This window comes from Pimephales promelas, chromosome 5 (assembly GCF_988280905.1).
Source record: "Pimephales promelas chromosome 5, fPimPro1.hap1.1, whole genome shotgun sequence".
Taxonomy (NCBI): domain Eukaryota; kingdom Metazoa; phylum Chordata; class Actinopteri; order Cypriniformes; family Leuciscidae; genus Pimephales; species Pimephales promelas.
In genome coordinates, this window is record NC_142773.1 from 43,108,284 (window position 1) to 43,130,783 (window position 22,500).

A 22,500-nucleotide genomic window follows, 5' to 3' on the forward strand; every position below is an offset into this window, starting at 1 on the left:
CAAATAAATGCAGCCTTAAACTCTTACTAACCCCAAAACATTTTTAAATAGTAAAAAACAATTGAATTTTTAAAAATAAATAATAATTTTACAGTATTTTTGATCAAATAAATGCAGCCTTAAACTCTTACTAACCCCAAAACATTTTTAAATAGTAAAAAACAATAGAATTTTTAAAAATAAATAATAATTTTACAGTATTTTTGATCAAATAAATGCAGCCTTAAACTCTTACTAACCCCAAAACATTTTTAAATAGTAAAAAAAATAAATAGAATTTTTAAAAAAAATAAATAATAATTTTACAGTATTTTTGATCAAATAAATGCAGCCTTAAACTCTAACTAACCCCAAAACATTTTTTAAATAGTAAAAAAAACAATTGAATTTTTAAAAATAAATAATAATTTTACAGTATTTTTGATCAAATAAATGCAGCCTTAAACTCTTACTAACCCCAAAAAAATTTAAATAGTAAAAAACAATAGAATTTTAAAAAATAAATAATAATTTTACAGTATTTTTGATCAAATAAATGCAGCCTTAAACTCTTACTAACCCCAAAACATTTTTAAATAGTAAAAAAAAACAATAGAATTTTTTAAAATAAATAATAATTTTACAGTATTTTTGATCAAATAAATGCAGCCTTAAACTCTTACTAACCCCAAAACATTTTTTAAATAGTAAAAAACAATAGAATTTTTAAAAATAAATAATAATTTTACAGTATTTTTGATCAAATAAATGCAGCCTTAAACTCTTACTAACCCCCCAAAAAATTTCAATAGTAAAAAACAATAGAATTTTAAAAAATAAATAATAATTTTACAGTATTTTTGATCAAATAAATGCATCCTTAAACTCTTACTAACCCCCAAAAAATTTAAATAGTAAAAAACAATAGAATTTTTTAAAATAAATAATAATTTTACAGTATTTTTGATCAAATAAATGCATCCTTAAACTCTTACTAACCCCCAAAAAATTTAAATAGTAAAAAACAATAGAATTTTTTAAAATAAATAATAATTTTACAGTATTTTTGATCAAATAAATGCAGCCTAAAACTCCCATCCCCACAAAACAAGTTTGCACTGCATGTTAAACATAGTATAAAATTACATACATAAAAATAAATAATAAATAATATTAGTTTACTGTATTTTTGATCAAATAAATGCAGCCGTAAACTCTTACTAACCCCAGATTTCAAACTGCAAAATATACTATACTTCATTCATGCATCTGATTGCATTAGCGTAGCAGAAACCTGAGCACGCGGGGTGTGTGTGTGTGTCAGGTTCACACACACACACACACACACACTCAGGCCGGGTCGCCCCCTTCTGAGGGCAGTGGAGGGTCACAGGGACTCGTCCCGTTCAGACGAATGTGTTCTCAATCAGAGGAAACACACACACTCGAGTCTCAGATTTGAAGAAAGGCCACAGATCTCTGGATCATCCCTCCCGGAGAGGAGGAGGAAGAGAAAGAAAAGAAGGAAAGGAGAGGTAAGAAAACAAACACCTGGGTTGTTAACAGGAGACAGAAGCGCTCGTGTCTCTCGGGGTGCGACTCGCCTCGGCCTCGTGTTAAACTAAACAAACACACACACACACACACACACAGATCGAGAGCGAGCCGCCGCTAATGAGTGACAGACGAGAGGCAGGAACACAGGTGAACACTTCTGTCACTCACAACAAACACACTCATTACACTCACACACACACACTCACACTCACGCACACAGGTGAACTCCTTTCACAAGAAACACAACGAGACGACACACACAAACACACATTCTCAGAACACAGGTTGAATGCGAACATTCCAATTTAGAATTTTCCAGATGTGGGAATGTTACTTTTGAATGTTCTCGGAACGTTCCGAAACAAGTAACAGTTAAACACTCACTCACACTTTGTTTTAAACAACTTTTTTGTTCCTTCATTTTTGTGAACGTTTTGAGAACATCATGAAAGGCCAGAACGAATGTTATATTAATGTTCCTGAGCGTTGAGATGCTGAGTTAACTGGTTATATATGTCAAATTCATGAGTTTATTCATGCCGCTGAGAATAATCAGAACACCTCGTCACAACACCAAAATATTATAAACTGAAACCAAAGATTTCATAATCCTTAATATCACCACAAAATCAATCACTAACAACTACTGTACACATATATAACTTCACATACAGTACATGAATTATTGATTTGACTTCACTGACTGTTCTGTATCGTCTTCATATTTGATGAAGTTTGCATCATTAATTCTCTCATGTTCCTGTTTATACTGTGAAACAATCCGTCCCTGATAAAAATCTATATAACAAACAACTTGACAAAAAGAGATACATACAGCATTCCCAAATTCCAAAACAATTCACAGGAATAGATGTGTGTGTGTGTGTGTGTGTGTGTGTAACACTGATGCGTCGTATATAAATAGCAAAAATGAAAATGAATCAAAAGCAATGATAAAGCAGAAGAATCCTCCATATCTGCACTGTTGGGGCGTTTGATTATTTTCTCGCAGACTAAAGACAAACTCTGATCTCAGGCGAGACGAGCAGAAGCTGACGGTGTGTGTGTGTGTGTGTGTGTGTGTGTGAACGGAGTGTGTTTTGTCTCACATAACTGATAATAAGAGATTATAGTAAAAGAGGCCGTCTGAACCCACATCACACGGCCTGTCACACACACACACACACACACACACACACACACACACACACACACACACACAAGCTAAATTTGAATGAAAGCTAATTTCTTTTACATGTCAAGCTTAAATTTGGAAAACAGATTGTTTAGATGTATGGCTTTGATTTTCTCACAGTTTTTGAGAAAGTGTGTTTTGGAAAGTTATATATTTCATATAAAAAATTAAAATAGTATTTTTGTGCATTTTTCATAACAATAAACATAAAATTCTAAAATTAAAAAACTTTTTTCCCCACTTTTTCAAATCAGCCATAAACATGGCAGCGTCTTCTTTAAAAATGTTTACAACATGCTAACTTATGTTAGCAACGGACTAAAACATGCTACGAACATGCTAACAATACTGTAATTTATATTATTTTAACAATAGTAGTTAGTTATTATTACTAATAGTACACTGTAAAAAAATATTGATGGTTTAACTTAAAAAATTAAGTGACCTGGTTGCCTTAAAATTTTAAGTTGATTAAACTGGAAAAAGTGAGTTAATACAATGAAGGAGATTAATTTAACCATCAGAAACTCAAAATTATATGTTATCTGAACTAAATAAATTATTTAAGTTGATTTGACAAAAGAATAAATATTGTAATAACTACACTGTAAAAAATATTGATGGTTTAACTTAAAAAAGTAAGTAACCTGGGTTGCCTTAAAATTTTAAGTTGATTGAACTGGAAAAAGTGAGTTAATACAATGAAGATTAATTTAACCTTCAGAAACTCAAAATAATAAGTTATCTCAACTAAATAAATTATTATAAAGTTGATTTGACAAAAGAAAATATGTTGTGATAACAAATCTTGAAAATATATTTTTTAGTTTCGACACTGTAAAAAATATTTTCAAGATTTGTTATCACAACATTTTTTCTTTTGTCAAATCAACTTAATTTATTTAGTTAGTTCAGATAACTTATTATTTTGAGTTTCTGATGATTAAATCAATCTCCTTCATTGTATTAACTCACTTTTTCCAGTTCAATCAACTTAAAATTTTAAGGCAACCAGGTTACTTAATTTAAGTTAAACCAACAACATTTTTTTTTTACAATGTATTGATTAAACTAATCTCCGTTTTACCTCAATATTTTTAGTACACGCTTTTGGAAATATTTATAATTCTTAATATAACAAAACATGAGTATGAATTTATAGAACCTCAATGCAACACCTTATAAAGTTATTGGGAATAAAATGAGATGCTGTATCGTCAGGTAAGATTCATTGCCAACCCTCAGCAGACTCAACACTCATGTTTATCATTCCTACAGCCGCCTTTATCAACAAACTCACAATCAACCTATTTATAACAGATCGAGAAAAAAAACAGTTTGACAAACAGAAAAACATCTTCTGTTGCTACTTCTGTCAATGTTTCTATTTCAATCCTGTAAACAGATGACGACACACACTGGAGCTGATCTCTGGTGATGTCACTGAAACGTTAAATGGGTGGTAAATCGCCCTTTTCAAAGGATGTAAAATAAATTTCTGATGTCCCCAGAGTGTGTGTGTATGTGTGTGTGAAGTTTAAGCTCAAAACCTCATATATATTTTTAAATATCATGTTAAAATTGTCACTTTTTGAGGATGAGCGTTTTTGTGTCTGTCCCTTTAAATGCAAATAAGCTCCTGGCACAGGGGGCGGAGCTACAAGAGCACACACTGAAAACTTCAAAAACTGTTAGACTTTTGTTTAAACTGGAGTCAGACAAAGATGGAGAGACTCAAGAGGTGACAACATGCAGAATGAATAAATGTATATAGCTTGTGTGTCATATATTAACATATTCTGTCATGATAATCTAAAAAAATGGTGGTCCCGGGGGAAACTGCTAAAGGAGAAAAGGAGCGTTTGTATAATTGGACTTTATACTAAAAACCAACCTGATCTAGACCTTGTGAAATGTCCTCATGTGACAGTCTTGGCCTTGAGGAGAGCATGACGAGTGTGAAGATCTGCTGTATCTCTGCAGGACGCTGAGACCCGACTGTATCGGGAACATGTTGTGTTTCAGACACTGAGGAAAACATCTCCCACTCCGCTCTTATCAGGTGCTGACGGGCAGATGCTGAGAGATTCACACACACTCATCTCAGACCCTGAGGATGAGTCTTCCTCTTTATCTCTTCCTCCACATCTAAAGAAAAATCACAAATGAGTTCCCGTAAAAATATTATCTATAGCCAAGTCATGCATGCATACATACATAAATGTTATTTTAATCACTTGAATGTGTCCAAATGTTGAACGAAAGTCTTACAGGTTTGGAACGACATTGGTAACAATTGTTCAAGAGTAAATAAAAAAAAGTTGTTTTTTTTTCTCCATTTTCATTATTATTTTTTTCCTCATTGTGACATTTCGTTATTTTGTATTTTTAGATTTGTTAAAGTGTGAATTCATTTTAATGTATTTTTTTTTACACATTTGCAAAAATAACTAATTTAAATAAAAAATTAACTGTTTTAAAAAAAATTAACAACTTAAGAACCAAATCCAAATGCGTCTCTACAGAAGACAATAGCGTAATTATCCAGTGCAATTCAAGCTTTGTTTTCATTGTCGGTGAAATCAACTCGCCAACTGATTAAATGAATAATCTCAAGCAAGAACCAATGAGGATCATGCTCGTGTTACGCATCACGTTTGAGCTTCTGCAATAACCAATGAGGATCATTGAAGCAGTTACAGTTCAGAGGTTTATGTTCGCGGATTAATGTTTATGTGATTAAAAAGCCTTAATTCATTGTTTACCAACTTTAAACATCAAAGTGAGCGTTGAGTAAATTGTCAAATGAGGGACAGAAATCTCTCAGATTTGATTTAAAACAGAATTTGATTAAGATGAACGAAAGTCTTACTAACCCTTGATTTGACTGCACTGACACTATCAGATGAGAACAAAACGCGCTTACACTGGGAAAAATGCTTTTCTTACTTGGTATTTTTGTCTCGTTTCCAGTCCAAAAACCTAAAAATTATTAAATCAAGATGCATTTACTAAAGTAGTACAAATATGCCATAAGATATTATGTCCTATTTTCTGGGGAAATACATCTAAATTTAAAGGAGAACTCCGGCGAACAATGAACCTTTGGTCTAATAAAACATCGGTACCTAGTCAATCGTTCTCTGAGATTTGTTTTCATGATAATCGAATGTAAAGAGTTTTATCTCTAAAAACAGTTTAGCGTATAATGCTAGTAATGGGGGCATTGGCTAAGTAAAAAGAAATCGCTAGTTTATACCACTAACAAAGCTCAAAATAGCCCCACACTAACGCAATAACATAATGAGTCTCCATACATGCAAAACGAAGCATTGAGAACTTTGTAAGTGTACAGACCGTTTAATAAGAAGAAACTTTATGAAGACAGTTCACTTCGCGTACGCAGAGAGGAGCCATCTTGAAAAAAAGTCTCGACAAGTCGATCCCCGAACGCCGTTCATACAGTTCGCTGAACTTCATAGAGTTCAGATCACTCAGCACGACGTTCGTGGTTTGACTTATCGAGACTATTTTCAAAGATGGCTCCTGCCTGCGTACGCGAAGTGAACTGTCTTCATAAAGTATCTTCTTATTAAACGGTCTGTACACTTACAAAGTTCTCAATACTTCGTTTTGCATGTATGGAGTCTCATTGTGTTATTGCGTTAGTGTGAGGCTATTTTGAGCTTTGTTAGTGGTATAAACTAGCGATTTCTTTTTACTTTTTTAGCTGTTTATCTCTAAACAGCTTTTAGAGATACAACTCTTTACATTAGATTATTATGGAAACAAATCTCAGAGAACGATTGACTATGTACCGATGTTTTATGATTAGATCAACGTTTCATTGTTGGCCGGAGTTCTCCTTTAAAAGAGTTGTTGCTTAAAAAAACAGCTAAATGATCTGCCAATGGGGTAAGAAAAATAATGTTAATTCAAACAGAAACAAGATTATTTTTCCTAACCCATTGGGAGATAATTTAGCTTGTTTTAATTTCAAAACAAGACTTATCTTATGGCATTTTACACCTCCGGTAGCCTAAAATGCATCTCGATTTAAGAGTTTTTAGATATTTGGACTAGAAACGAGATTAAAAAAAAATACTAAGTAAACAATATTTTTTTTGCTGTTTGATTGATCTAAATAACACTACTGTCTTCTGAACAATAGAAATAAAGGTGGCGGCTTGAGTCACACACACCCATAGAAAACAGCAGCACTCAGCAAAACTATTACCCAAACTCTACCTAATCTCTAAAGAGTTACGGCATCATTGCATCAAACCAGACGCTGACAGTCTCGTTGCCCTCGAGCTAGCGTTTGCCTTTTAACGTTTCGCTCATGCGAGGCCTCGCGCAGGAATGTTAAGCTAGCGCAGGAAGCGTTGGAAGCGCTGGCTAAAATCAAAGGCGGCAGGTGAGTGACAGGTGAGGTTTCAATAGCGGCCCGCACCTGTGAGGACTGAGATTCAGACTCGACCCCCGACCCCGGACCTGCAGGTGTGCTGGCGTATTGTTGAAAACAGCCCAGCAGAACCGTTCCTGTGACACCGGCCCGTCGCGCACAGATGAGGGTGAACGGCACGGGCTTTAGGTGTCGAAGAGAAGAACACACACACACACACACAGATGGCTTCATGTCTGCTCACAAAACACACAGTGATGTAACAGTAAAGTCTCACATCCGGTCAAAAGTGCTTTACTTTTTCTTTTTACTGAAAAGCAACATGGTAATTCATGCTAGTTAAGTTAAGCTAACCACTTTATTACACAATTGTGCTAAATTCATGTTGACACCATGTTAACACTTTGCTAGCATGATTGAAAACTTTGCTAGCAATGAATTACCATGCTAGCAAAATCATGCTAATAAAATTTAAATTCATGGAAACAATGTACTAAAACACGCTAGCAACATGATAATCAATGTTAGCAATGTGGTAAAACGTACAAATAAAAAAAATACAAATTCGTGCTAGCAAAATGTTAAATCATGCTAACATTAAGCATGTGGCTCACATGATTGAACACTTTGCTAACATGAAACATCAGGTTTTACCACATTGCTAACATTAATTAGCATGTTGCTACTATGTTTAACGCGTTGGTAGCAAGAACTGGCTTTTTTTTAACATGAATTAACAGGTTTTACCACATTGTTAACAAAAGGCCAATTCATGCAAACAACGCATTAAACATGGTAGCAACATGCTAATTAATGTTAGCTGTGTACTAATTCATGTTAACCAATTGCAAAGAATGCTAGCATCATATTAGCACATTGCTAACATGATTGAACACGTGCTTAAACATGTTAACATGCTAAATGTGCAATATAAAAATTCACTTTAGCAATGTGTGCTCAAACCTGCTAATTCATGTTAGCAATGTGCTAAAACATGCTAAATCTGGATTTCTGTTGAGACATTCAGATGGTAAAGTCAGAATTTGGCGTAAACAGAATGAGAACATGGATCCATCATGCCTTGTTCCCACTGTGCAGGCTGGTGGTGGTGGTGTAATGGTTTTCTTGGCACACTTTAGGCCCCTTAGTGCCAATTGGGCATCGTTTAAACGCCACGGCCTACCTGAGCATTGTTTCTGACCACGTCCATCCCTTTCTGGCCACCATGTCCCCATCCTCTGATGGCTACTTCCAGCAGGATAATGCACCATGTCACAAATTGGTTTCTTGAACATGTCAATGAGTTGACTGTACCAATATGGCCGCCACAGTCACCAGATCTCAACCCAATAGAGCATCTTTGGGATGTGGTGGAACGGGAGCTTCATCCATGCTATCCTATCAATATGGGCCGACATCTCTAAAGAATACTTGTTGAATCAATGCCACGTAGAATTAAGGCAGTTCTGAAGGAGAAACACAGTATTAGTATGGTGTTCCTAATAATCCTAATTAATTTCCAAATTCAATAAACTTCACTTACAAACTCTGGTACTAGAAAGACAGTCGGGATAACTGATCTACACCACGGCTCTTCGGCTGAGATCGTGTGGCTCATTTCTCGGGCAGGTTTGAACAGGTTTACTGGGACATTCCTCTGGTTATCTGCTCTCAGCGGGACAGTTATCTCTGCACATCTCGCTGTCTTCGAGTCTGTCTGAGTCTCTTCTCAATGCTCTCCCTGTTTGAGCTTTCCTGTGGCTCGAACCGCTTGCAACGCCACTGTCAGGGGTTCGACTCCCAGGATAAGCACCTTGAAATGCAATGAAAGTCGCTTTATAAAAGCAAAATGTAAATCTAGCTAACAGGAAAATCTGTTCTAGTATAGACACACAAAAAAAAATAGAATTTAAAATTAAAGTCATTATTTAATATCTAATTATATTTAATTATCTAGCCATTTGGCTAACTCTGGCATATTTTGACTTGTCATGTTAATATGCACTGTCCTTGTAATAAATAAATAAATAAAAAATAATATTTATGGAATATTGCCGTTTTATTCGTGCACATCATTTTTAATTATAATTCCTGTATCAGAATATCTTCCTCTTGCAGCATATCTTCTCTTCTCTGATGATGTGGGCGGGGCTTTAACCTGTCACTCACATGAGATCAGCCAATAGCAGACACAATCTCCACAGAAACGATCAAGCCCCGCCCGGATGTTACTCGGATGTACGACGCAATAGAAAACTTCAATTTCACAGCGACTTCAAGCATGTAGAGTTACAATAAATCAAAATTGAAAGAAATCAATATTACTGCAGAAAATGTAATATAACTTAAGTAATGTTCAAGAATTTAAAGGACCGACAAACCTTACTATATATATATATATATAAGTTTATAGTCTGCCAGAATCTGTGGAATTTCTCTGAATTGTCATTTCCAAATTTCAATTCATGAATTGAAACAGAGACAATTATCAAATTCTGAATTTTGCTTGAGCAACAACCACCTACAAGTGAAACCCGAAAATTTTGAATATCATGCAAAAGTTAATTCATTTCAGTAATTCAACCTAAAAGGTGAAACTAATATATTATATCGACTCTTTTCATGCGAAGTGAGATATTTCAAGCCTTTATTTGTTATAATTGTGATGATTATGGCTTACAGATATGAAAACGCCAAATTCAAAATAAGAATATTGTGAAAAGGTTTCAAAAGCCATAATCAATATTATAACAAAAAAAAAGCCTTGAAATATCTCACTTTGCATGTCATGAGTCTAAATATTATATTAGTTTCACTTTTAGAGTAGAATTACTGAAATAAATTAACTTTTGCATTATATTCAAATCTTTCGGGTTTCACCTTTTTATTTGTGTTGTCCATCAGAGCTGTCTTCAAGAATATATTTTATGTTTTGCTTCCTTTGAAACAAAGAGCGCCACTTGTTTTACAGTCATATTTACCGGCTGCTCAGTAACTATCGGAGCGAAGCGATCTCTACACATGTTATCTGGACAATCCTCAGTCTGTGAGTAAGAGATTCACACTGATGATGTCTGAGATCTTGGAAGTACAATCATGCAGTATTATTCATCTGGAAGGATATACACTCACCTAAAGGATTATTAGGATTATTCACCTTCAGAACTGCCTTAATTCTACGTGGCATTGATTCAACAAGTATTCTTTAGAGATGTTGGCCCATATTGATCGGATAGCATCTTGCAGTTGATGGAGATTTGTGGGATGAAGCTCCCGTTCCACCACATCCCAAAGATGCTCTATTGGGTTGAGATCTGGTGACTGTGGCGGCCATATTAGTACAGTCAACTCATTGTCATGTTCAAGAAACCAAATTGAAATGATTCATGGTGCATTATCCTTTTATTTATATATATATTATTTGTGGGATGAAGCTCCCGTTCAGCTTATAGAAAAATCCCCTAATTCAAAATTAGAATATTGTGGAAAAAAAAATTAAAAAATTGGTGTTTTCATAAGCTGTAATCCATAATCATCACAATTAAAGTCTTAATATATATATATATGAAGAGTTCAGATGCAAAAGCCTCTAAATGCCATTTGAAATTTTCTTCTTTTTTGTCAAACTTGTATATTCAAGTTCAGTAATTTCACTTAAATAACAATTAATAGGTAATTACCATTGCTATTTAAGTGAAATCACTGAAAAATAAATATACAAGCTTGACATAAATCATCATTAAAGAAGAAAATTTCAAATGGCATTTAGAGGCTTTTGCATCTGAACTCTTCATATATAAATCTTAAATATCTCACTTTTGCATGTAATGAGTCTATATAATATACTAGTTCCACATTTTAAGTTTTTAATATAATATATTAGTCACATTTTAAGAACTTTTGCACGATATAGAATTTTTTCGAGTTTCACCTGTAAATAAATAAAACACTATTTTAAAACTAGGGCTGTGCAAAAATTAATTGCGATTAATCGCATCCAAAATAAAAGTCTGTTTTACATAATATATTTGAGTGTGCTGTATATAATTATTTTGTATATATAAATACCTATGCATGCATGTATATATTTAAGAATTATTTGCACTTAAATTCTGTATATATATAAAAATACATAATCTATATTATATAAATATAAATATTTTATATAGGAATAACACATTTTCTTAAACATATACATGCATGTGTGTGTATTTATATATACAAAATAATTATATACAGCACACACAAATATACTATGTAAACACAGACTTTTATTTTGGATGCGATTAATCGCAATTAACTTTTGCACAGCCCTATTTAAAACCTAAATAGCAGTTTTCAAAGAAATAAAAAATAAAAGCTAAATCAAGATATTAATCAGTGAGTTTTTCCTATTTGGACAGCGAGACGACAACATCCAGCCTCTGTGTGAACTGAGGAAATCCCCCCAGACGCACTCAGAGCTCGAGGACCAACCAATCAGAGCGCGCGAATGAATGAACAAACGTGCGCCCACCGCTCGCGCTCCTATCTGAGGGATGCGATGCAGGCGATAAGGGCTGGAGGTGTGTGTGTGTGTGTGTGTGTGTGTGAGCTGCTACACACACATGCTGGTATTCGTGACAGGCTTCCAGATGGCAGATTGTCCTGGTCTCTGCGTCGGGCATCTCGGGCTTCCCCTCATCGGGTCACCAGATCGGCAGCAAGATACGCTGCTATTTAGAGGTGGAGGAGTATAAAACACTTCAAGATCCTGCAAGACATCAAGAACCAAAACAGTTTGAACAGGGTCAACTACTAAAACACAACGGGTGCTACTACACTGTTTTTTTGGAGAAATGCAAGCATGCAAAGAAGAGTTAGCAGTCGCCGCTCCCTGTACCAACTCCCACGGGTGCTTTAATTGACTATATATTATATTAATATTGACTTAAATATTGAAATATAGCGCAAATTAAACAGAATATGAAGGGTGAAGCACTAAAATTATTAACTGCAAATTAACACCTGCAAATAAAAAATAAAACACTTTTTAATTTTTTAAATAAATAAAAAAATTTTAATACCTTATAGTCATTATAATGCAAAATTAAACATCTTAAACTTTTCCAAAAAAAAAAAAAAAAAAAAAAAAAAAAATCGAAATTAAATTTCGAGAATAAAGTCGTTGTGTTTCGAGAAAAAACTCGTTAAATTTAAAGAAAAAAGTCTAAATACAATCTTGACGTGTCGAAAATTTTCTCGAAAATGACTTCACTCTCTATATTTAATTCTCGAGTTTATTCTCAAAATTGTTTTTCGACTTTTTTCTCTCGAAATTTGACGAGTTTAATTTCGCATTATAATTATAAAAAATAAATGAATCAAAAAGTGTTTTATTTTTTATTTGCAGGTGTTTATTTGCAGTTAATAATTTTAGTGCTTCAGGTGTACCCGTTTTATTTGCGCTATATTTCAATATTTAAGTCATTTCATTTTTTATAATGACTTTAATCTCGAGATGGTTTTATTTTTTTTTATTATTGCTTGGCCCTAATCCTCTTCCGTGGATATGTTTCTGATGATTTTCTACCATATTTAGTTAGATTTTTTATATATATATATATAATTTTAGCGCTTCAACTTTATTGCCAAGGCAGCATTTGTAATTTTCATTTAGTTGAAGTTTGTCAATTAATATTTGAATGTTAGTACCATGAAAATAAAGTCTTGAAAAAGTCAGCAATAAGTGCACTTTCACACCAGCAGCGACTGTGAGCGTACGATTAATCGCTTCGTTTATGGGCTAATTAGGAAACTCGTCAACATTTGGTTAGAGTGAGTTCGCTGTACGCATATGTTTTCATAACAGGGTTTAAATAGATTAAATGTAAATGTAAAGGATCGGTGTGTGGATTCACAGCAGCTGCAGCTCGAGCCCACCCAGGTGTTACTAAACACCCCTCATTCCCACACACACACACACACACACACACACACACACACACACACACACACACACACACACACACACCTCCAGTGACTCCCAGAAGCAGGTGCTAAAAGCCAGAGGAAGGAATTCACTCTTGAGAGTTTAGGTTTGCAGGCGAGTGTGAAAGTGTGTGTGTGTGTGTGTGTGTGTGTGCTGATGCTTTGGTTTCACTGTTACTGTAACTGGCTCTGAATCTCACTTGATGAACTTGAGGGGAAATCTGAGGGGGGCCAAAAGATGCAGTTTAGTTCATTATGAAACTAATACGTACATGCAAACAGTCAGAGATTGAGTCTGTAGTTTAAAATACACACACACACACACACACACACACACACACTCAGACACACTTACTCAGACAGACACATATACTACACACTCACTCAGACACACACACACACACACACACACAAAGACACACACTTAAACACAATAGATAAAATCACAAGCACATAAAATGTATAATATAATAATTACACAAGGATGAGAAAAGTGTTCAAACTCGTTCTATATAAAGTATAGCATTGACACACACATTATAAATTAGCCTTCTTAGCTTTCCTTCTTAAATTAGCGGGACTGTATTTAGTCTAAACGCTTGTAATGTGCCAAAAATTAATGAAAAATAGTAATTAAAATTTGATATATACACACAAACACACACACACACACATATATATATATATATACACACACAATATTATATATAATATATGGCTGTGCAAAAATTAATTGCGATTAATCGCATCCAAAATAAAAGTCTGTGTTTACATAATATATTTGTGTGTGCTGTATATAATTATTTTGTATATATAAATAGACACACATGCATGTATATATTTAATAAAATGTGTTATTCATATATAAAATATTTATATAATATAGATTATGTATTTATAAATATATACAGAATTTAAGCGCAAATAATTCTTAAATATATACATGCATGTGTGTGTATTTATATATACAAAATAATTATATACAGCACACACAAATATATTATGTAAACACAGACTTTTATTTTGGATGCGATTAATCGCAATTAACTTTTGCACAGCCCTAATATAATAATATAAATGTGTGTGACATTTCTATTATTACATATAATATTAATTTATATATAACATTATTATAATATTTTTTTTAACTTTCATCTAAATGATCCAGTAGTTTGACAATTGAACTTTAAAAAAAAAAAATCTAACATTCCACATATTTCTCAAATCAAATCACTAATATATTATATAATGAAAAGTGAAACTAATATATTATATAGACTCATTACATGCAAAGTGAGATCTTTCAAGCCTTTATTTGTTATAATTGTGATGATTATGGCTTACAGATATGAAAACCTTTTCACAATATTCCAATTTGTATTTGGTGATTATTAGCCATAATCATAAAATTATAACAAATAAAAGGCTTGAAATATCTCACTCTGCATGTAATGAGTCTATATAATATATTAGTTTCACCTTTAAGTTGAATTACTGAACTTTTGCAGGATATTCTCATTTTCCGAGTTCCTCCTGTAAAGTATGGCATTGACACACACATTATAAATGAGCATTTCTTCTGGTTAATGAGCAGGCCCGTGTAATGTTGTTCCGGAGAGACTGACGAGAGTGCCGGCCGATGACAGCTATTGTGTCTGAGACGCGGAAACGCTTGTAAAAACACCGCTTTCCTGTTCCTGTCAACCTTTCCCTGTTTAACACTCAGACACACTTCACTCAGAGCAAGTTTAACTCATGTAAAACTCATTCAATGCACTGTACAGTGAAAGTTTGACTCATTAAAAATACTCAAATCTATAAATGAACCTTATAGAGAAATACATATTGATATGAGGTTATCTGTCTATTTAAAGTTTGACGTCGGTAAGATTTTTAAAATGTTTTCGTCACCAGGGCTGCATTAATTTGATCAAAAACACAGTAAAAATGGTTAAATATTATTGTGATGTAAATCATCTGTTTTCTTTGTGAATATATAGTAAAGTGTAATTTATTCCTGTGATTTTCAGTCTTCAGAGTCACATGATCCTTCAGAAATCACACTAATATGAGGATCTGATGCTCAATAAACAGTTATGATTATTAGCAATGTTGCAATTATATTTTTCAGTATTATTTGACAAATAAAGCTCAAAAGAACAGCGTTTATCTGAAATAGAAAGCTTTTGTAACATTAAACAGTACAACCGTTCAAAGGTTTTGGGTCAATAGGATTTAAAAAAATAATAATTTAAAAGATTTGTACTTTTATTCAGCAGCGATGTATTAAATTGATCAAAAGTGAAAGAATCTTTTTGTAATCTTATAAATGTCTTTAGTATTTTTGAGCTTTCTGTTCATCAAAAAATCCAGAAAAATAAAATTGTTCGCAACACTTTAACACTGATAATAATTATGTTTTTTGATCATCATATTAGAGTGATTTCTGAAGGGTCATGTGACACAGGAATTTATTACATTTTACTATATATTACAGTGGAATAATGTTACATAAAATAAATGCATCCTTGGTGAGCAGAAGAGACTTCCAAAAAAAGCATTAAAAATCGATTTATTGTAAAGCATTTATGGATATCTGCATCTCTAAAAATATGCATATTTAATGAGGTTACATTAATTGAGCATTAAATCCAAGCCGTTTCTCCCGTGCTTCATGTATTATTATTATTATTATTATTATTCTTTCAGCTCACAGAGCAAATGCAAATGATTTCTGTGGGAAAGCACAAATACACTTATTTTTTAACTTGCATTTATAATAGTAAGATGTTTCAGGTATATTTGCAATGTTTTCTTTGTAAATGTTTACTTTTTCTGAAAAATATGATTTTTTAATTTATTTTAATACACTTTTATTGTTAATCTTTGATTATGGGGAATGCCATATACATAAACAAAAATGGGCTAAAGGAAAACTCTTTGTTATTTCAGATAGATATTAAAAATATATATTGACTTGAAGCAATATTTATATGATGATCTCATACCTGTTGTTTTTTCCTGTTTATATCATTTTCTTTTTTACTTTTATAATTATTTTATAAATTCCACTGTGCGTTTACTTTTCTTTTTTGCTGTAGTCTACATTTGTTTAATATTTTTACACTATATATTGGATTATTGACTGGCGTTCAATAAATAATAATAATAAAAAGTGTGTTTTCTGTGGGACTGAGAAATAAAATATTGTCCACGTATTTTTTAATAGCATTTATAGCAAGATGTTTTGGGTAGATATGGAATATTTTTAGGGATGAAACTTCCCTTTTCTCTAAAAAAAATATGTATTTTATGTTAATAGACAAAGATCACCACCAAATGTGGTTTTTACTGTAAATCTTGTCATTCTTCTTCCAGTTTATATCACTTTGTTTCTTTCTTTTGTACTATTACTTTATGAATTTCGCTGTGCATTTTCTTTTCCTATTTGTTGTTTAATATTTTTTACACTATATATTGGATTATTGTCATGCTTATGTGCCTGGCATTCAATAAAAAGATTAAAATGAATGAAACCGTGGCACAGATCGCAGCATTACCTCATGCGAGCGGGAGGATCAAAGCCGCGTCTAAATGAGGAAATCAGCCAAAAAAAGTCAATTAGATTTAACGAATTGGGACAGGGTCTCGGGTTGACCAACGGATTTTCATTTAGAAAACAAATTGGCAACCAGTTTATTATGCAGGCCGACCCACCCACAGGAGTGAATCACGCGGCTCAGCATCTCAGGAGACGCGTCTGCGCCTTAGCTGTAGATTTATCAGCGCGGGTACAACCTGCTTCTTGTTTAGTCTCCGGCGAGTTTCTAAAGACTTGGCGTTCGCTTGCAATCGCACAAAGGGAAAAGTTGCACGAAGGTCAACTTAAAAGAGATACGCTTAGCACATCTAGATAGATGTTTTGCTCAAAAATAAATGTAGATCAGACTGAAATCCTGAGGAAAAATGACCCCGGTTTGCTCCGGACGGGCCGTTTCTCTGGGCGAACCCTCTGAAATTCATCAAATTGGATCAAGATGACATCAATAATCGACTCAAGCTGGAGCTCACCAAATGATCCATGCATTGTTTTAGTTTTTTCCTCTCGATGCACATTCCGATTGCGGACGCCGTCGTCAAAAGCCTCGTCACAGATGTCAACACATCGGCGTCCGCAGAGCTGTTTCCTCTTATTCCCGGGGCACGACTTCTCAACTCTATAATTGTAAATCGTTGCAAGAACACCTTAATAAAACCACAAAATCATTTACATTTGGCTGATTTGCAATGCATTTAAGCTCTGTGTCTTTATGCGTGCATGTTAACTCACCTGGGAATCTGACGGGTGACCTTTGACCTGCTCGTGTCAGATGGGCTGCGAGCGTCACAGATACTGTGTGATATTTCTGCCAAATCAAACCCAAAAACACATGCAACATCTAAAGGACTGATTACCCGGGAGTCGAATGCATAAATAGAAATGGAATAAAATAAAATAAATAAAAATAGAAAATAAAATAATACTAAATAATTTCTATATTACCTGGGAATTGAATGCATGCAACCAAATTAATAAAATTAAAATAATACTAAAAAAAGCAGGATAAAATAGAAATGGGATAAAAATATGAATAAAAATAAAAGTAGAAAATAACAGGTAAAATAATAGTAAAATAAATAAAATAAAAATGGAAAGTAAATAAAATAAAATTAGAATCAAATTAAAAAGTATAATACAATAAAAATATTGAATGCATGACTTGCATGAGGACAAACATCTCAGATTTCATGGAATATTTCTACTAAAAAACACATGCAACATCTAAAGGACTGATTACCCGGGAGTCGAATGCATAAAATACTCAAATAAAATCGCAATGGAATAAAATAATTAAAAATAGAAAATAAAATAATACTAAATAATTTCTATGTTACCTGGGAATCGAATGCATGCAACCGAAATAATAAAATTAAAATAATACTAAACTTAAATTAATTTAAAAGTAGCATAAAATAGAAATGGGATAAAAATGTGAATAGGATAAAATAAAAAAGTAGAAAATAACAGGTAAAATAATAGTAAAATAAATAAAATAAAAATGGAAAGTAAATAAAATGAAATTAGAATCAAATTAAAAAGTATAATACAAATAAAAATATTGAATGCATGACTTGCATGAGGACAAACATCTCAGATTTCATGGAATATTTCTACTAAAAAACACATGCAACATCTAAAGGACTGATTACCCGGGAGTCGAATGCATAAAATACTCAAATAAAATAGCAATGGAAGAAAATAATTAAAAATAGAAAATAAAATAATACTAAATAATTTCTATGTTACCTGGGAATCGCATGCATGCAACCAAAATAATAAAATTAAAATAATACTAAAATTAAATTAATTTAAAAGTAGCATAAAATAGAAATAGGATAAAAATGTGAATAGGATAAAATAAAAAAGTAGAAAATAACAGGTGAAATAATAGTAAAATAAATAAAATAAAAATGGAAAGTAAATAAAATTAGAATCAAATTAAAAAGTATAATACAATAAAAATATTGAATGCATGACTTCCATGAGGACAAACATCTCAGATTTCATGGAATATTTCTACTAAAAAACACATGCAACATCTAAAAGACTGATTACCCAGGAGTCGAATGCATAAAATACTCAAATAAAATAGAAATGGAATCAAATAAAATAAATAAATAAATAAAATAAAATAATACTAAATAATTTCTATGTTACCTGGGAATCGAATGCATGCAACCAAAATAATAAAATTAAAATAATAATAATACTAAACTTAAATTAATTTAAAAGTAGCATAAAATACAAATGGGATAAAAATATGAATAGGATAAAATAAAAAAAGTAGAAAATAACAGGTAAAATAAATCAAATAAAAATGTAAAGTAAATAAAATAAAATTAGAATCAAATTAAAAAGTATAATACAACATGCATGAGGACAAACATCTCTGATTTCATGGAATATTTCTACATGCAACATCTAAAGGACAGATAACTGCATTGAGCTCTGTGTTTCTATAAGTATTTGACCTCACCTGGGAATCTGACGGGTGACCTTTGACCTGCTCGTGTCGGATGAGCTGTAAGAGGGAAACAAGAGGTCAGGTGTCACAGATAATACCGAATCAACATATGCAACCTCTAAGGACTGAGAGGATTTATTTTTCTGTTACTTGGGAATCGAATGCATGAAGAGCAAGACGTGCAACATGAGGATGAACATTTCTGATTTCATGGAATATTTCTAACAAATACAGCCCAAAAACATATGCAACATTTAAAGGACAGATAACTGTTTTTACAATGTTACCTGAATCGATCCATGACCTTTGACCTGTTGGTGCAGGATGAGCAACATGAAGACGCCGGTACATCAAAGATTTACTGTAGCCTAATATTCCTACCAAATCAAAGCCAAAAAACACAACATTTACAGTACAGATAACAGTTTAAAGATATTTATTTTTATAATGTTACCTGGGAATGGAATGCATGACCCTTGACCTGCTTGTGCAAGATGAGCAACATCAAAGATTTCATGTAATATTCCTGCCAAATCAAGGCCAAAAAACACAACATTTATAGGTGAGATCACATAAAGTAATTTAGGATTACATTAACCATAAAAAACCCGTGATCTTGCCGTTGCTCGAGCTCTGACAGGTAAATATGTATAAAAAATAAAAACACGTCACAGATTTTGCAGAAAACTTGCATCAAATTAAGCAAAAAAAAAAAAACATATAACCCATTGGCATTCTTTTCTGGACCCCAAATCGATTTCTAAAAAATAACGTTTCTCAACAAGTGTCAAAATTTTTTGATTAAAAAGTTATTTCTGCCCTGAAATTAGTTGATACTATTCATGAGGATTAAATCTGACTGATTATAACTCACCTACTACTTTTTACCTATTAAAATACCTGTAAAGGGCCAATACGACCATTATAATGTAGTATTTCACCTGAACAAACAAACGCGCTAACTTACCTTGTTTTATTTTTAAATTTGGACTTTCATCCCGGCGAACCGCTTTAATCTACTTCTTCCTTATACTCAATTCAGTCGGGAATCCATTAAAACTTAAGGTAGGGTTGGCGTTGTTGGTTAAATTTACATTAAAGTGGAACAGAAAAGTGATATCCCTGTCTATGGTGATATCTGGCCTTCGTTTCGGCCATTGTTGAACTGCGTCGGAAGTGGACATGCACAAAGTTGACAAATCCCGCTCGATCCCGCCCATGAAACCCGGAAGCGTTGAAGTGCGTCTTTCAAAATAAAAGTCTTACAGAAAAAACCTCGGTACTCAAAGGAATACTTCACGTAAAAATGTAAATTTATAATTCATTCATCACCTCTAGTTGTTTCAAACCTGTGTGAGTTTCTTTCTTTTGCCGAACACAAAAGAAGATATTTTAACGAATGTCGGTAAGCAAACAGTTGATGACTTCCAATGGGCTCTATGCACGGCGGTATTTCCGGTGAAGGTGTAAGGACGCTCGATAATTTCCGCCGATCGTAGAGTCCAATGCAATACCGAGAATTTGAATTTTATGGTTATAGTAAAGAAACGTTAGTCACAAAAACAGATAAAACAGACACCCCTCGTTGTGTTTATGCTACTTTTTAAAATTATATTAATTAAACATAACTATATATAAAATTACATCTAAACGTACGTTTCCTTTCAAAGATGGGAGGACAGTAAATTTTGAAGACTCTGCCATAATCCCGTTTTCCTCGATTTTCCTCCGCTTTAATCTCCACAACCGGACCATTTCACAAGATGTAAACAACACTGGTCCAGAAGCACTTCCTGTTTCAGTTTTTTAACACTACACAAAAGCTGGGGTAAAATACAACCAACAGAACATTTAAAACTGAATCAAAAAGTTAAGATGTTAAAGTTAACATCTTTAAGATGTTTTCTTTACATGTGAAATAAAGAAAACAGTTACAAACTGAAACAGGGACCCAGTGTTGTTTACATTCAGGTTTGAAAGAACTTGAGGGTGAGTAAATGATGACAGAATTTCTATTTTTGAGCAAACTAGCTAATCCTACTCGCACGTCCAACACGTTTGTAGTTCTTAACGCTTTTTATTCGTACTTGTAGGCTATTCTAATCGAATCCTCGTACGTGCAATGGGTTGTGGGCAATATTAGCCATTGTTCTGTCGATTTTTGCTGCCTTGTCGAAAAATGCTACCGTAGCGCGAATTGATCACAGAATGCCGATTAAAGTCGTATGAAATACAATTCTAATACAATTCTAGGTTATGAGTAGCTACTGTATACTGTAGACTACTGTTTTTATTTTTAAAACGGTGTGAAAAGTAAAAATTATCATAAAATATTCATCTTTGACTTGTCAAAGTACACCTTTCCTCATAGTAACTGAAACTTTCAGTTATTCTTTTTCAGCTGGCTGACCGTACAAATATTCATATGGTAGTAAGCATTTTTTAAAGGGAAATTATACATTATAACAGGAAAATGTACCTTTTGTAAAAAATAAAATAAAATAAAAACACCATTAGAGTGTGTGTATCTGCACTTCGGATTAGAAAAACATTTTTGAATTATTTTTGGTTGTTGTGGTAAATGATGACAACACACTCGCCAGACACTTTTGAGTTGAGAAACTAGTTTAAAGCTACAGTCAAACCAAAATGTATTCAGACACTTTCAACATTTCTCACATGATCACAGTTTATTCACTTTGGTTTAGAAAACTATAAAATATAACAAGAACTCGTTATTAAATCAGTGGATATATGAGACTGGTTTTGTCCGTCCTTCTGTTGGACTCTCACACATGAATTATGTTGAATATCTGTTAAATTGAACTACACAATTAGATAATACCAGTTTAGCTCAACCAGTGACCAAGCAATGCTTCATGTTGTTCAGTGTGTGTGTAAAAAGAGCATTAGCGATTACAGGAAACACACTTCAAAGAACTTCACACTTAATTTTTGTTCCCAAATCTTAATAAATGTCACTGCTCGTCACTGTATGAAGAACATTTATGGGTATAATATGTCACAGTTTACTTCATTTTGCCCTCGCACGTACACAAATGAACTATAGTGTCCTGATCACACTAGAAAAAAAAAAAATCTGGTGTCTGAGTTTTGGTTTTACTCTGAGTGTATATTTTTATTAGGGCTGTGCAAAAATTAATTGCGATTAATCGCATCCAAAATAAAAGTCTGTGTTTACATAATATATTTGTGTGTGATGTATAAAATTTTGTAAATATAAATACACACACATGCATGTATATATTTAAGAAAATGTTTTATTCATACATAAAATATTTATATTTATATAATATAGATTATGTATT

General features: G+C 32.9%; 2 protein-coding genes across 3 annotated transcripts in view; both read right to left on the reverse strand.

The window, feature by feature from the left end:
- The window catches only part of foxl2b (forkhead box L2b), a 16,617-nt gene extending 11,935 nt beyond the window's left edge, over positions 1-4,682 (reverse strand). For both annotated transcript variants that reach the window (XM_089131610.1, XM_039661080.2), the window contains exon 1: positions 4,626-4,682. The gene's annotated coding sequence lies outside the window, so the exon portion shown is untranslated. The remainder of the gene's footprint in view (positions 1-4,625) is intronic.
- Positions 4,683-4,728: 46 nt separating this feature from the next.
- On the reverse strand, positions 4,729-20,533 carry LOC120471294 (uncharacterized). Its single transcript, XM_089131613.1, has 9 exons — positions 20,139-20,533; positions 19,626-19,697; positions 19,459-19,482; positions 19,184-19,228; positions 17,437-17,512; positions 17,178-17,323; positions 11,744-11,889; positions 7,185-7,319; positions 4,729-4,879 (listed from the first exon to the last, which is right to left on the reverse strand). The coding sequence occupies exons 2-9, from the start codon at positions 19,686-19,688 to the stop codon at positions 4,753-4,755; spliced, it is 762 nt and encodes a 253-aa protein (XP_088987739.1). The 5' UTR covers positions 19,689-19,697; positions 20,139-20,533; the 3' UTR covers positions 4,729-4,752.
- Positions 20,534-22,500: the final 1,967 nt, after the last annotated feature.

Coding starts and splice junctions, on each gene's coding strand:
- LOC120471294 (XM_089131613.1), bottom strand. CDS start 19,688: ATGAAATCTTTGATGTTGCTCATCTTGCACAAGCAGGTCAAGGGTCAT. Junction 19,229..19,458: donor AAGGTCATGGATCGATTCAG/GTAACATTGTAA, acceptor TCCCTCTTACAG/CTCATCCGACACGAGCAGGT. Junction 7,320..11,743: donor CCTGTCACGAATACCAGCAT/GTGTGTGTAGCA, acceptor CGACACCTAAAG/CCCGTGCCGTTCACCCTCAT.